General features: G+C 54.2%; 2 protein-coding genes and 1 non-coding gene across 3 annotated transcripts in view; all 3 read left to right on the top strand.

Moving 5' to 3' along the window:
- The first annotated feature begins 116 nt into the window (after positions 1 to 116).
- LOC115534951 (small Cajal body-specific RNA 13) lies at positions 117 to 410 on the top strand. The gene has a single exon (XR_003974407.1).
- clmnb (calmin b) lies at positions 253 to 5,499 on the top strand. Its single transcript, XM_030345238.1, has 6 exons — positions 253 to 1,524; positions 1,998 to 2,059; positions 2,161 to 2,256; positions 2,783 to 2,866; positions 4,597 to 4,689; positions 5,208 to 5,499. Exons 1-6 carry the CDS (start codon positions 1,452 to 1,454, stop codon positions 5,430 to 5,432), a joined length of 633 nt encoding a protein of 210 aa, XP_030201098.1. The 5' UTR covers positions 253 to 1,451; the 3' UTR covers positions 5,433 to 5,499.
- Positions 5,500 to 12,238: 6,739 nt separating this feature from the next.
- LOC115534303 (alpha-1-antitrypsin homolog) overlaps positions 12,239 to 14,565 on the top strand; it is a 3,519-nt gene continuing 1,192 nt past the window's right edge. The window contains exons 1-3 of the mRNA XM_030345192.1: positions 12,239 to 12,257; positions 13,003 to 13,672; positions 14,071 to 14,341. Coding sequence (XP_030201052.1) covers positions 13,006 to 13,672; positions 14,071 to 14,341 — 938 coding nt within the window. The 5' untranslated portion in view covers positions 12,239 to 12,257; positions 13,003 to 13,005. The remainder of the gene's footprint in view (positions 12,258 to 13,002; positions 13,673 to 14,070; positions 14,342 to 14,565) is intronic.

Genomic DNA, 14,565 nt, shown 5'->3' with positions numbered 1-14,565 from the left:
TTCTTTAATAATACAGCTATCCTGACTTATCTTTACTATTCAATTTGGTGATTTTTTAGTTTATTTTAAACCAACTGTCCTATCCTCAGAGTGTAATGGGTGTTTTCCCAGGATGCATTGCGACTTTGTTAACACGGCCCCTTGCGAGATCTGCAAGTGGTGCCCCCTCAAAGTCGCAGAGAGTAACTCAAGGAATGAAAAGGCGTGGCTCCTGGAGGTGCCGGAGGTCCACGTGCGATGTTCCTTGGACACGTTGCCCCCCCCCCCGTGTGACCCCTGCTTCCCACGGCGGTGGTGGCGGTCTGACCTGTGGCCACCACCTCTTCTTGAGGCAGGGAGAGAGAAGGCAGTGGGGGTGTAGTGTCTGGCAGGGTGAGCTGCTCCTGCCCGACGCCTTTCCACTGAGACATGCCCTGTTTGTAGGTGATTGTTGTGAGTGGTATGGGCGCAGGCCCAGGCTGGTGATGGACGTCTCACTAAGGGTTTTTAATGGTCCAACAATCAAGGTATCGCACCGAGGCGATCTGTCACCTGCAGGATAATATGCAGCCAGCCTTCTTGGATGCACGCATCAGATTGGATGGAGAAGCCCAAGTCTTAATTTGTATGTTTCTGTCCGTTCCACTGGACTTAATGTTCTCCCTCAAGTCTATATACATATTTCTTTTTTTTTTGGAAAGGTAGCCCACTTTTTTTAATGTTAAATAAATGATTTGATTTAAAATTGTTTACTCTTTCATTGCGACTGTCATTTCTATACATCTGTGTTCATAAGTCGAGTGTGACGAAAATGCTGGCTGCACTTATTTCTACAAACGAATTGTGCCTAAAGTGTAGGTGGAGCTGAAGGTTGATTGCTATAGCGTTCATGTTACGAAGAAACCCAGTAACTCAGAAATATGCTCCTTATGGTATTTTTCTATTCATTTTATAATGAATAAATCTGAGCTTGTAGTAATCTTAACTTTATTAAATGGCATTTGTGATCATGTTGGGGCTTAATCATAAAACTTAGTGGTTTTTCCAAAGAGCACCTTTTGCATTTTCTTAAGTGAGCTGAAGAAAAACCTGCATGGAAAGATCTGGTATTAGTTCTCTGGATTCATCTGTAAACTATGAGACGTGGGATACGAGTTAAAGTTGTAGCCTGCAGGCTATGACACACACACTTGTGTTTTTGTTCTCTTGAAGGCCCAAAGCATGCACACTTTTCTTCTTCAAACTGAACCCAGGGCTCCGGTTGGAGCCTGTGGCGGGGGAGGGAGCAGGAGGGCCCTGCATGTTGAGACAGGAGACGGTCCTTCCTCATTGACGTTTCTTCATCTGCTTCTGGAACCAGGCAGGAGGTGGAAGTACGCTGCATGCTCCATTTACTCGCCCGCTCTCAGCGACAGAAGTTGCTCTCCAACATTTGAGTTCTAATTTTAAAGTCGACCGCCGCCGCTGGCCCCATGGCCCTGGTGGGGGCTGCCGGAGAGGGCCCCAGAGAGGAGACCCCCGACCTCAACCCGCCGTCCCCTCAAGGTACACTTCAAGAACGTCAGGATGGTCGCTGGTGGAGAATCACACGGCTGGGACGGGGTCCCATGATATATTTGGACAATCAATTAGTAAAACAGATTTAGAGCAGACAACCATTCAGTGAAAGTCGAGTGTAGTTCGTTTTGAGTGATGGCTGTAGTTGTGTCTGACTCTTCCTGATGACGGTTTGGGACATTAGTCCTCCATTTATTGTTTACTTGCTGAGACCTAGTACCTAAACGCTAAATTACTAGTGTTGAAATTAGAGAAAAAATTCAGTGCAAAAGGTAACTTTCAAATTATAGTTTGTCATTTCTAAGTGTTGAATAGTGTAAAGTTGTGTTATCTACATACAACCTCTGCCAATAAAGTAAGTTTGCATATGTTAATTGTTCTAGATTGTGTAATAACTTAGTTCAATGCAACCTGCAACGATCGTTCAGTTGTCATTACAGGAGAGTGTGTTTCTCTCCCAGGTGAGAAGACTGCTGTACAGAAACAGACTTACACCAGATGGATGAACGTCTTCCTGAAGAGAGTGAGGAGCACACAGGCACGCACGCACACGCACACACGCACACGCGCACACACACACAGACACAGGTCCCTCCCTCTGATCAGTGCCCCCCCCCGTCCCAGTGTGACCCTCCCCTCCAGGTCCAGGATCTGTTCGTGGACCTGGGGGACGGCCGGGCCCTCTTGGCGCTGTTGGAGCAGCTCTCAGGCTGTCAGCTGGTGAGGCAGCGAGGAGGAGAACCACCACCAGCACCGACCATGACCTCCGACCTGGATGTGGGGGGGGGGGGTTATGTACGGGCATAACAGGGGGGCTGACTGACCTGAGAGTAGACCAGACGGTGTTTAGAGGATGGTGGGGGTTCAGGATGCAGAATGAGGGAGGCAGTATGGGAGGCAACCTTGAACTCAAGGTTTTACTTTGAGCCCAGATAAGACGGACTAAATGCACTCAGAAGAGCCACGGCCTGGAGCTTATTGCTGTTAAAATGGATTAAAGCTCTGGAGTCAAAATCGCTGGTTTAAAACATTTTGGTCATCATGTAGACTCGACAGTGGTAATGAAGACAAGAGGCCATCTTATCTTCCTTCTGTTCACCACATGACCAAAAGAGCGGGAAACCACAGCTAAATAGATTAGATTCCTTCCCATTATTTCAGTCGATGAATTCCATAATGTGGATTCCTTCAAACTATTGAGGATTCAGCCCAACAAAGAGATGTGTGACGAGGTTTCTCCCTGTAGGTGTACCGGTTCAGGCCTTCCACACACCGCATATTCAGGCTGAACAACATCGCTAAGGCCCTGGCCTTCCTCGACGACCGACACGTGAGTTCCTTCAGCTACAGTCGCCGTATCTTTGCATAACCGCTCCAGCATTTATATGGTAGATGGTGTTCATAATGGTATGTGAAGTGTTTTTGTATCCCATGAAAAGCTCTTATTTCCATAAAATGTATTTATTAAAATAAGTATTTTAGTACTATGATTTTTGTAGCCTTAAAACATAGCAGCACTATTTTGTTGTGGGTTGTTGTTGTTTGTTGTCCACCCATTGAGTCCTGACTAACGTACATTACTCAAGTAAGGGACTCAAGTAAGGGACTCAAGTAAGGGACTCAAGTAAGGGACTCAGGTAGGTGACTTGGGTAAGGGACTCAGTAGGTGACTCAGGTAGGGGACTCAGGTAGGGGACTCAGGTAGGGGACTCAGGTAAGGGACTCAGGTAGGGGACTCAGGTAGGGGACTCAGGTAGGGGACTCAGGTAAGGGACTCAGGTAGGGGACTCAGGTAGGGGACTCAGGTAAGGGACTCAGGTAGGTGACTCAGGTAGGGGACTCAGGTAGGGGACTCAGGTAGGTGACTCAGGTAGGGGACTCAGGTAGGGGACTCAGGTAAGGGACTCAGGTAGGGGACTCAGGTAGGTGACTCAGGTAGGGGACTCAGGTAGGGGACTCAGGTAAGGGACTCAGGTAGGGGACTCAGGTAAGGGACTCAGGTAGGGGACTCAGGTAAGGGACTCAGGTAAGGGACTCAGTAGGTGACTCAGTAGGTGACTCAGGTAGGTGACTCAGGTAAGGGACTCAGGTAGGGGACTCAGGTAAGGGACTCAGTAGGTGACTCAGGTAGGTGACTCAGTAGGTGACTCAGGTAAGGGACTCAGGTAGGGGACTCAGGTAGGGGACTCAGGTAAGGGACTCAGGTAGGGGACTCAGGTAGGGGACTCAGGTAAGGGACTCAGGTAAGGGACTCAGGTAGGGGACTCAGGTAAGGGACTCAGTAGGTGACTCAGTAGGTGACTCAGGTAGGTGACTCAGGTAAGGGACTCAGGTAGGGGACTCAGGTAAGGGACTCAGTAGGTGACTCAGGTAGGTGACTCAGTAGGTGACTCAGGTAAGGGACTCAGGTAGGGGACTCAGTAGGTGACGGAGGCGTCTCCGGGTCCTCAGGTGAGGGACTCAGTAGGTGACGGAGGCGTCTCCTGGTCCTCAGGTGAAGCTGCTTGGCGTCGAGGCCTCAGTAGGTGACGGAGGCGTCTCCTGGTCCTCAGGTGAGGGACTCAGTAGGTGACGGAGGCGTCTCCGGGTCCTCAGGTAAGGGACTCAGTAGGTGACTCAGGTAGGTGACTCAGTAGGTGACTCAGGTAAGGGACTCAGGTAGGGGACTCAGTAGGTGACGGAGGCGTCTCCGGGTCCTCAGGTGAGGGACTCAGTAGGTGACGGAGGCGTCTCCTGGTCCTCAGGTGAGGGACTCAGTAGGTGACGGAGGCGTCTCCTGGTCCTCAGGTGAGGGACTCAGTAGGTGACGGAGGCGTCTCCGGGTCCTCAGGTGAGGGACTCAGTAGGTGACGGAGGCGTCTCCTGGTCCTCAGGTGAAGCTGCTTGGCGTCGAGGCCTCAGGTAGGGGACTCAGGTAAGGGACTCAGGTGAGGGACTCAGGTAGGTGACTCAGGTAAGGGACTCAGGTAAGGGACTCAGTAGGTGACTCAGGTAGGGGACTCAGGTAGGTGACTCAGGTAGGTGACTCAGTAGGTGACGGAGGCGTCTCCTGGTCCTCAGGTGAAGCTGCTTGGCGTCGAGGCCTCGGCGGTGGCTGACGGAGTTCCTCACGTGGTCCTGAACCTCCTCTGGAACATCATCTCCTTCTTCCAGGTGAGGGCCTGTCTGACTGACTGTCTGTCTGTCTGACTGTCTGACTGTCTGTCTGACTGACTGTCTGACTGTCTGTCTGACTGTCTGTCTGTCTGACTGGCTGACTGACTGTCTGACTGTCTGTCTGACTGTCTGACTGACTGACTCATGCACAGTGACATGAGGACGGTAGATCCTAGCCTGTCTCCTCCTCCCCCCTCTCCCCCTCTCCCCCTCTCCCCCTCCCCCCCCCTCCTCCCCCCTCCTCCCCTCCTCCCTCCCTCCCCCCTCCTCCTCCCCCCCTCATCCCCCCTCCTCCCTCCCTCCCCCCTCCTCCTCCCCCCCTCCTCCCCCCCTCCCCCTCCTCCCTCCCTCCTCCCCCCCTCCTCCCTCCCTCCCCCTCCTCCTCCCCCTCCTCCCCCCTCCTCCCTCCCCCCCCCTCCTCCTCCCCCCCTCCTCCCTCCCTCCCCCCCCTCCTCCTCCCCCCCTCCTCCCCCCTCCCCCCTCCCCCCCTCCCCCCTCTCCCCCTCCCCCTCCAGATCCAGGAGGCGACCGGAGGCCTGAGGCGGCGTCTCTCCTCCAGCCTCTCCTCCTTACCCACCTCCAGCTCCCCCTCCCCCCGGGGCCCCCTCCCCCCGCCCGGGGGCCCCTACTCCAGCGCCACCCTGCCCCCCCGCCGCAGGAGGCCGGGCCGGGGCCGACGGCTCCGCTCGAGGCCCCTGGAGAGCCTCCTGCTGTGGGTCCAGAGGAGGACGGCCAGGTGAGGGGGGGGGAGACAGACAGACATGGTTCAGACAGACAGGATGGAGACAGACAGACAGGCGTGGTTCAGACAGACAGACGTGGTTCAGACAGACAGGATGGAGACAGACAGACATGGTTCAGACAGACAGGATGGAGACATACAGACAGGCGTGGTTCAGACAGACAGACGTGGTTCAGACAGACAGGATGGAGACAGACAGGCAGATGCGTCCTGTCTCCAGGCTGGGCGTGGTTCAGACAGACAGGATGGAGACAGACAGGCAGATGCGTCCTGTCTCCAGGCTGGGCGTGGTTCAGACAGACAGGATGGAGACAGACAGACAGATGCGTCCCGTCTCCAGGCTGGGCGTGGTTCAGACAGACAGGATGGAGACAGACAGACAGATGCGTCCCGTCTCCAGGCTGGGCGTGGTTCAGACAGACAGGATGGAGACAGACAGACAGATGCGTCCCGTCTCCAGGCTGGGCGTGGTTCAGACAGACAGGATGGAGACAGACAGACAGATGCGTCCCGTCTCCAGGCTGGGCGTGGTTCAGACAGACAGGCGTGGTTCAGACAGACAGATGCGTCCCGTCTCCAGGCTGGGCGTGGTTCAGACAGACAGGATGGAGACAGACAGACAGATGCGTCCCGTCTCCAGGCTGGGCGTGGTTCAGACAGACAGATGCGTCCCGTCTCCAGGCTGGGCGTGGTTCAGACAGACAGGATGGAGACAGACAGACAGATGCGTCCCGTCTCCAGGCTGGGCGTGGTTCAGACAGACAGGATGGAGACAGACAGACAGATGCGTCCCGTCTCCAGGCTGGGCGTGGTTCAGACAGACAGGCGTGGTTCAGACAGACAGATGCGTCCCGTCTCCAGGCTGGGCGTGGTTCAGACAGACAGGATGGAGACAGACAGACAGATGCGTCCCGTCTCCAGGCTGGGCGTGGTTCAGACAGACAGATGCGTCCCGTCTCCAGGCTGGGCGTGGTTCAGACAGACAGGATGGAGACAGACAGACAGATGCGTCCCGTCTCCAGGCTGGGCGTGGTTCAGACAGACAGGATGGAGACAGACAGACAGATGCGTCCCGTCTCCAGGCTGGGCGTGGTTCAGACAGACAGGATGGAGACAGACAGACAGATGCGTCCCGTCTCCAGGCTGGGCGTGGTTCAGACAGACAGGCGTGGTTCAGACAGACAGATGCGTCCCGTCTCCAGGCTGGGCGTGGAGGTGTGGGACTTTGGGCGGAGCTGGCGGAGCGGCCTGGCCTTCCTGGCCCTGATCCAGTCCATCGCCCCGGGCCTGGTGGACCTGGGGCGCCGCCCCCCTACGGACCCCCACAGGACCCTGGAGGAGGCCTTCAGGATCGCCCGGGACCGCCTGGGCGTCCCCGCCCTGCTGGAGCCCACGGGTGAGACAGACAGACAGACAGACAGACAGACAGACAGACCGGGTTTACTCCACGGTCTTTGCCCTAACCTGACCTGGGAGCTTATGCTCCCCCTCTGACCCGGCACTGAGCCCAGGGGTTCATGTCCGCTCCTCCCCCAGATGTGGCGTGCTCTTCACCGGACCAGCGCTCCATCGTGACCTACCTGTCCATGTTCTTGGAGTTCCAGAGTGAAGCAGACGAGGTGAGTGTGTGTTCACTAGAGCCCCCCGGTGTGTCCATCACGGGGTCCTCCTGTTGGCTGCTCTCCCTCCAGCAACATCCCATAAAGCCTCCGTCGGTGCCCCCCCTCTGACCCCCAGGACGCCCCAGAGCTCCAGGGCCCCCCTCCAGCGGAGCCAGGGGGGCCGGGGGGGCCGGGGGGGGGCCCTGATCTACAGCCAGAGGCCGAGGTCTTCCTCCACACTCTGGGGGAGACCAGGGAGCAGTTACTATGGAAACGATGGTCCAACCCCCCCCCGCTGCGAAGGACGTCTTCATCCCACGGACGCCCAGGGCCCGGCGGCACGGGGGGGGTCTCGTCGGGACCGGCCCCCCACGCCGTGGCCCGGGACGCGGCGTGGGGGTGGGCGGGGGGAGCCCCCCAGCGCCACCACGTCCTCAGGCCGTCCCGCGCCGACCCCGGAGAGGGGGGCGGCCCCCGCAGCGCGGAGGACGGGGCGGCCCGGCTGGCCGCGCTGGACTCGGACGAGGAGGACGCCTTCAGCTACATCCTGGACCTCCAGCGGGGGGGCGAGGAGGGGGAGGAGGGGGAGGAGGAGGAGGAGGAGGAGGGGGAGGAGGAGGGGGAGGGGGAGGGGGAGGAGGAGGGGGAGGAGGGGGAGGAGGGGCAGCGTGGAGGTGAAGGACTGCCCCACGTTGGGGGGGTGAAGGCAGAGCAGTGGGAGGAGCATGGCGCCCTGAGGGGGGGAGACGGTGGCGCCCTGAGGGGGGGAGACGGGGGGGAGGAGCCCCGGGCCGCGGGTTCAGACGTCCTCCTGGCGGCCGTGGGGGGCGGGGCCGAGGGAGAGGAGGGACGTCGGAGGAAGAGGGCGGGTCGACGGCGGGATGGATCAGACGAGGAGGAGCGGGGGGGGGCGGGCCTCCAGGCCAACGCCGCGGGGAGACGGGCGAGTGACAGCGTGTTCAGGGAGGGGAGTGAGAGGGTGAGAGAGGAGGTCTCCGCGTTCAGGGGGAGGTTCGGCGAGGGGGTGACCTCATCGACCGGCGCCGGCCGCGACTCCGACCAATCAGACGCCGGATGGAGAGCAGCAGAGACCTCAGGAGACACGGGGGCTGTACCACACGGCCGGGGAGAGATGGAAGAGAGGTTCTATGAATGTGTGGCTGGCGAGGGAGAAGAGGGAGCGACTGATGAAGAGCGGGTCGGGAGTTCCTCCGGTGATGTCACCCGCCGGGAGCTGGAGGTTCTCTTCGGCCTGTGGGTCCTTCTGTTCTGCTACTTCCTGTTCCACGAGACGCACGGCTGAGACAGACAGACAGACAGAAAGACAGACAGACAGACAGACAGACAGACAGACAGACAGACAGACAGACAGACAGACAGACAGACAGACAGACAGACAGACAGACAGACAGACAGACACCATCATCTATTTCATTAATGAGGTACTTTGATACTTGAACTGAACCAGCCTAACAAACTAGGCAAACTTTTTTTTGTCAGATTCTGTGTCCCTAATTGTTATTATATAATGTTAACATTTTGGTATGCATTAATTATCATACATATACAGTTGGCCATTTTTTTATGTTTTGCTTTACTGTCATTATTCTTTTATAGATGCACAACATGTTTGTTCAACCTCAAGTTGTTTTGGCGCACTTCACTCATTAAAAGGTATTTTTCTGCTACATTGTTTCTGCGTGGAACTAATCCGTGCTTCCCAATTCTAACCACAAGGTGGCAAAAATAACCGCGGCAAAGCTCTTAACACAGAAGAGAGGCGGCGTCTCCACGTTATACTACCCATCTAGAACCACAGAACTAATCTTATTCACTCCGTTCTTTTTAAAGTAAGTCTTCTGTACATCCTTCCTGCTCTATTCACACACTTAATGAGATAATTAATACTGGCATTAATATCCTTGTATCAATGACATGTGCCTCTGCATGGCTCCTATAACAGGAGTCAGGCAGTCTGACGGCCGTGGCTATTCCCGGGTCACCATTGGCCCGAGTCACAGCAGGTTGCGGCCGTTATGTAAGGAGCAGAACGGGGACACACTCTGAAGCAGGAGCGTTGGCTCAGGGTCCAGACTCCATGTTGACCCTCACACTGTGTTTGTTGTGGGCTACACCGGTAACACAGCGCACACAACCCCCATACAGACGGGAAGAGGAGTTCTGAGAAACTGAGGGAGAGGGAGGAGGGAGAGAGGAGGGGGAGGGGGAGAGAGGAGGGGGAGGGGGAGAGAGGAGGGGGAGGGGGGAGGGGGGAGAGAGGAGGGGGGAGGGGGGAGAGGGAGAGAGGAGGGGGAGGGGAGAGAGAGGAGTGTGGGAGGGGAGAGAGAGGAGGGTGGGAGAGAGAGAGAGAGAGGGGGAGGGAGAGAGGAAGGGGAGAGACAGTGAGTGGAGGGAAGAGACAGAGAAACTGAGAGAGACAGAAGGGGAGAGAGGAGGAGAGACAGACAGACAGACAGACAGACAGACAGACAGACAGACAGACAGACAGACAGACAGACAGACAGAGAGACAGAAGGGGAGACAGACAGGGAGAGAGAGAGAGATAAGGGGAGACCGGAGCCTTGTTTGCTCAGAGCTCACCCCAGGGGTCGTGACGCTAGTGAGAAGGTCGATATTGTTTCGACACCGCCGCCGCCCCCACACACACTCAGAACAGAACATAAGAACAACACATCTCTGGCTTCCACTCAGCATGAGTTTCTTTCTGATTTGGAGGTTTAGTTTTTTGACCCCTTCAGTGTTTCCCCGTACCTCGGCAGCTGGGCGCTGTCGTCCAATCAGAGCTGCTCCTTCAGCCCCTGAACAACTAAATCACACCAGAGGCTTTGGAGAGGTGAGAGGTCAAAGCTCTGCTGCTAAATACACACACAACAGCCCTTTATACACTGCTTTGACCTTTGAACCTCAACCATGACCTCGTCAACACCCAAACCTTGACATGGTCTCCCTAACCAACGCCTCCATCGACCCCACCTGCTATCCTCCACCTCCACAGATCCGTCAGAGAGGGTCCCGCTACTGGGTCCTACCATTTACAATTCTACCTGTTTGTGACATCACAAGTGGGAGATCGATTTGCCTGATGTCTCAAGCGGCTTGTATCGGCCAATCACAGCACACCTGGGGCTCAGGGCTCTCGGGAGGAGGGGATGCTCTGGGTTCTAGTTTTGGTCTCAGGAGATTCTTTGCGGGAACCTCCAATCCTTAACAGTGGTGGTGTGTGTGTGTGTGTGCCGATCCTTAACAGTGGTGGTGTGTGTGTGTGTGTGCCGATCCTTAACAGTGGTGGTGTGTGTGTGTGTGCCGATCCTTAACAGTGGTGGTGTGTGTGTGTGTGTGCCGATCCTTAACAGTGGTGGTGTGTGTGTGTGTGCCTGCTGCAGGGGCCTTTGCATAGATGCGTTGGTGTGTGTCTGAAATGCGTTTAATCCAAAGGGGAGCATCTGTCCCCCGGACTACAGGATAGGGTTAGGGTTAGGGTTAGGGTTAGGGTACTATTATCCTAGAAGGGTGTTTGCTGATGAGTGGGAGCAGCGAGGGGCGGGAGGGGGTCGATGTCCACAGGGGACACGCACACGCACGCACACACGCACACACGCACGCACGCACACACGCACGCACACACGCACGCACACACGCACACACACAGACCAAGTCCCGCTTCTCGACTCTATGTACTCAATTTGAAAATCCCATAACCCGATATATACCCGGTATATTCACAGACATGGGTGGAAACGCCGTTTTCAAGTTGGAAAACCCACCACAAGTACCTTCAGTAACGAACAGATGTGTATCTGCATGTCTTATTGCCCCATGTATCGGGGAAGAGCTTGACCATGAGCCACTCACTGACTCACTTCTCTCTCACTCCCCCCCTCCCTTATTCACTCCCTCCCTCGTTTGCTCCCTCCCCCCCCCCCCCCAGCGAGGGGAGGACAGACGCTCCTCTCTTCGTGCTGAACCTGGTTATCGTCCCATGGTGATGTGATCAGTGTGGTCCCACTCCAGGGAGTGACCCCGGCCACCTGTGGCCCCCACAGGTGGCCCCCACAGACGTTAAGCTGTTGCAGCTCTCCCTGAACGTCCTTTCCCTGCGTCTTTATGATTTATTAGGATTTAATATTTGTTTGCTCCCTCGCTGATATAATAAAACACACACTCGGAACTGAAACAACTGAATGTACATACTCCTCTCTCTGCCTCTCTCTATATCTCTGGCTGCTCTCTCTCTCTGTGGTTGTTGTCCCTCAGCAATATGTTTTCACAATCATCGACTTTGTGTTTGCATGACGGCGTTCATCCAGACTCTCGGCTCACAGGCCAATAAACAAGGTGTTCATAAGGCAAATGTTTCAGTACAAGACTTAAAACGAAACAACACGACAAAAACAAGGAGGCACAGTGGTATGAAACGACCGACGAACCCGATCACAACAGGGAGCCGGTTTCAACTTTAAGGTTGAGTTTAGTTAATGGTAAACGGACCACATTTATACAGAGCTTTTCTAACCAGCCGCCCCTAAAAGCGCTTTACAATATTGCTGATAATTCAAGGAGATCTCTGAGTGTGTGTGGGATGGCCGGTTCAACCTGCAGGCTGATGACTGAAGGTGCAACAGGTGTGCCGCCTCCGCCAGCCCCAGAGTCCATCAGTGGGCCTTAGGGCAGGTAAGACACAACCCTCAATAACTATTCACTTTGGAGTGTATTTATATATTCGATTTTTAAACATTCATGTATCTGAAAAAATAAAAAGTCAGAGGAAGTACTGGGCTAAACTTTAATAAAGTATTCAAACATAATATGTTGAAATATTGCATTTTGATTAATATTTAAATATTATTCAAAATGTAATATCTACATATCCATATTTTATTGAACTTGTCTTGTCCGTGTATTTACGACCTTCTGTAATCCTTTGTCTCTCCACCCCACGAGGATCTAAAGATAAACTTTCTCAAAATCAAAAATAGAAATTTAATCCAATAAGAGCTAAAGATTTACCCACAACCCCCCATTCTCTAAAGCCCACGTCCTCCTTTGCAGCCGTGAGCAATGTCCGCTGCGTGAGCGGCTCTCGCGCCAGAGCACATAACCGGCGCGCGGCATCAGGCAGGTTAATGATTGACAGGTCAGCTGAGCCTCGGACACTATAAAAAGGCTCGGCTCGTTTTCAAACTGTCCCCACTGCAGAAATCGTAAGTATGGCTCTTTTTTTCTCCTTATTTCAGCCCTGTGAGATCCAAAGTGTTGGGTTGTGTTTGAATATTCGCTGTTCCCTGTGAATCTCTTTGGTTTTTCAATTAGTTTGCAAGTATTCCAAGTCCAGGGGTAATAAGATGGATTTGTATCTAAAGGGTATCTTCTGCTTATAAATCCACAAACTACGTTTGTGTTCATTTATGATTTTCGAGACACAAAAATTATAAATAAGTTGTAACCTCTGCTAATAAAATAAATCAAACCACGTTGTTGGAATTTATAATTTCCTGCACACAAAAAAATAACGTTGTCGTTTTGCGTCACAGTCGGCCCCAGTAGAGTTTTCAACGTACATTTTTCAATACAAATGTCAATAAAATTATTATTAATAATAAAATAAATATATCTATATCCAACAGCATATAGATATATATTTTTTATTCATTATTTCATTAATTATTTAATTGAAGTTTAAAAAGAAAAATGTACATTGAAAAACCTGACTGGGACATTTAGGGACGACTGTGACGCAAGACGTCAAAAAAAGACGAAAAAACCGGACCTGCCACACCCCGGCCCCCGGCTCCGGGGCTGCTGCTGGACGCTACTTGCTTTGGCCGCTACTAGTCTGACCAGAGAAGAATCGCACCTCTCTGGGTTCTAGTCTGGGTTAAGCAGGGCTCACCCAACCCCAGATAGACCCCCTGAATCCCAACCCTCCCCCCCCCCTGCTGTGCCCAGGTGATGGAGATGCCTGGAAGCTTCGCGATCCTGGCCATGCTGCTGGCCATGGTGCTCGCCGCGCCCCACGACGGCGACCACATGGGCCACACGCCCGAGCACTTCCACCACCTGCACCACAGCCCTGAGGAGGTGCACAGCCACACGGGCAACGAGAGCATCCTCAAGCTGTCCCCGCCCAACGCCAACTTCGCCTTCGCACTCTACAAGCGCCTGAGTGCCAAGGCGGCCGCCTCCCAGAACATCTTCTACTCCCCTCTGGGCATCTCCACCGCCCTGTCCATGCTGGCAGCCGGCGCGGCCGGAGACACCCACAGCCAGCTCTTCAGCACGCTGGGCTACAGCGGCGAGCAACTCACCCAGGCACAGGTGGACGAGTCCTACGAGCACCTGATCCACGTTCTGGGCCACAACCAGAAGATCCAGCAGCTGGAGCTCGGCAACGCGCTGGCCGTGCGCAAAGAGTTCAAGCCGATGGTGAAGTTCGTGTCGGACATCAAGCACTACTTCGCGGGAGAGACCTTCGAGGTGGACTTCTCCAACGCCGCCGACGCCGTGGCCAAGATCAACGAGTACATCGCCGCCAAGACCGCGGACAAGATCAAGGACCAGGTGAAGGAGCTGGACCCCGACACGGCCATGGTGCTCATCAACTACGTCTTCTTCAGAGGTAGGGATGGTCTGTTGTGGTTCATGGAAGCCGATGGTCAGAGTCGCTATAGACGACTAATTCAAATGAAATGAAACGTTATATACTGCATGTAGCCCCTTTCGTGCAAAATTGCAACACCAGGTTCTTAAAAATAAAATGGATTAGAGAATGCTGAACTAAATAGGTATGTTTTAAGGTTTCTTTTTAAGGCGTTCATAGATTGTGACGTCCTCAGATAGAGAAACTTGACACAGGGAATAGAGCACCAGTGTCTCCAGTCAGCAGTCCATTTGTGTCTATTGAAACACCTTCCACCACTGCACTCTGAACGGGCCGGCCTACACCCTGGCCTACCGTAACCTAGCAACCACAGTCTCCCTTCCTAATTCTAACGTCTTCTCCAACTCACAACCCAGGAACCTGGGACAAGACCTTCGACCCCGCCCACACCTCCAAGAAGGACTTCCAGGTGGACGCCACCACCAAGGTGGAGGTGGACATGATGAAGAGGACGGGTCGCTACGAGTTCTACCAGGACCAGGACAACCACACCACCGTCATCATGCTGCCCTACCAGGGAGACACCTCCATGATGATCGTGCTGCCTGACGAGGGCAAGATGCAGGAAGTGGAGGGCTACATCTCCAGCGACTACATCAAGCACTGGCACGACTCCCTCTTCAGAAGGTACCAAACTTAGCCTTACTTAACTCTTAAAGTGCCATTGACCCTATTTTTTTGGTACGACGACTGTCCAACTGATCAGAGTGGTGGCTCCTCCTCCAGGTGTTTCTAAAGTGAAAGTCCCCATCTTGCACGCTTTAAACAACTAAAGCGTTGTATGCTCTTAAAGGGCAAGTGACCCATTTTCTGGTACAACGATTGTACATAATCAATCGATCCCACGACTC

The sequence above is a fragment of the Gadus morhua genome, chromosome 21 (assembly GCF_902167405.1).
Source record: "Gadus morhua chromosome 21, gadMor3.0, whole genome shotgun sequence".
NCBI classification, from domain to species: Eukaryota; Metazoa; Chordata; class Actinopteri; order Gadiformes; family Gadidae; genus Gadus; species Gadus morhua.
This window is presented reverse-complemented; position numbering and strand designations above follow the sequence as displayed.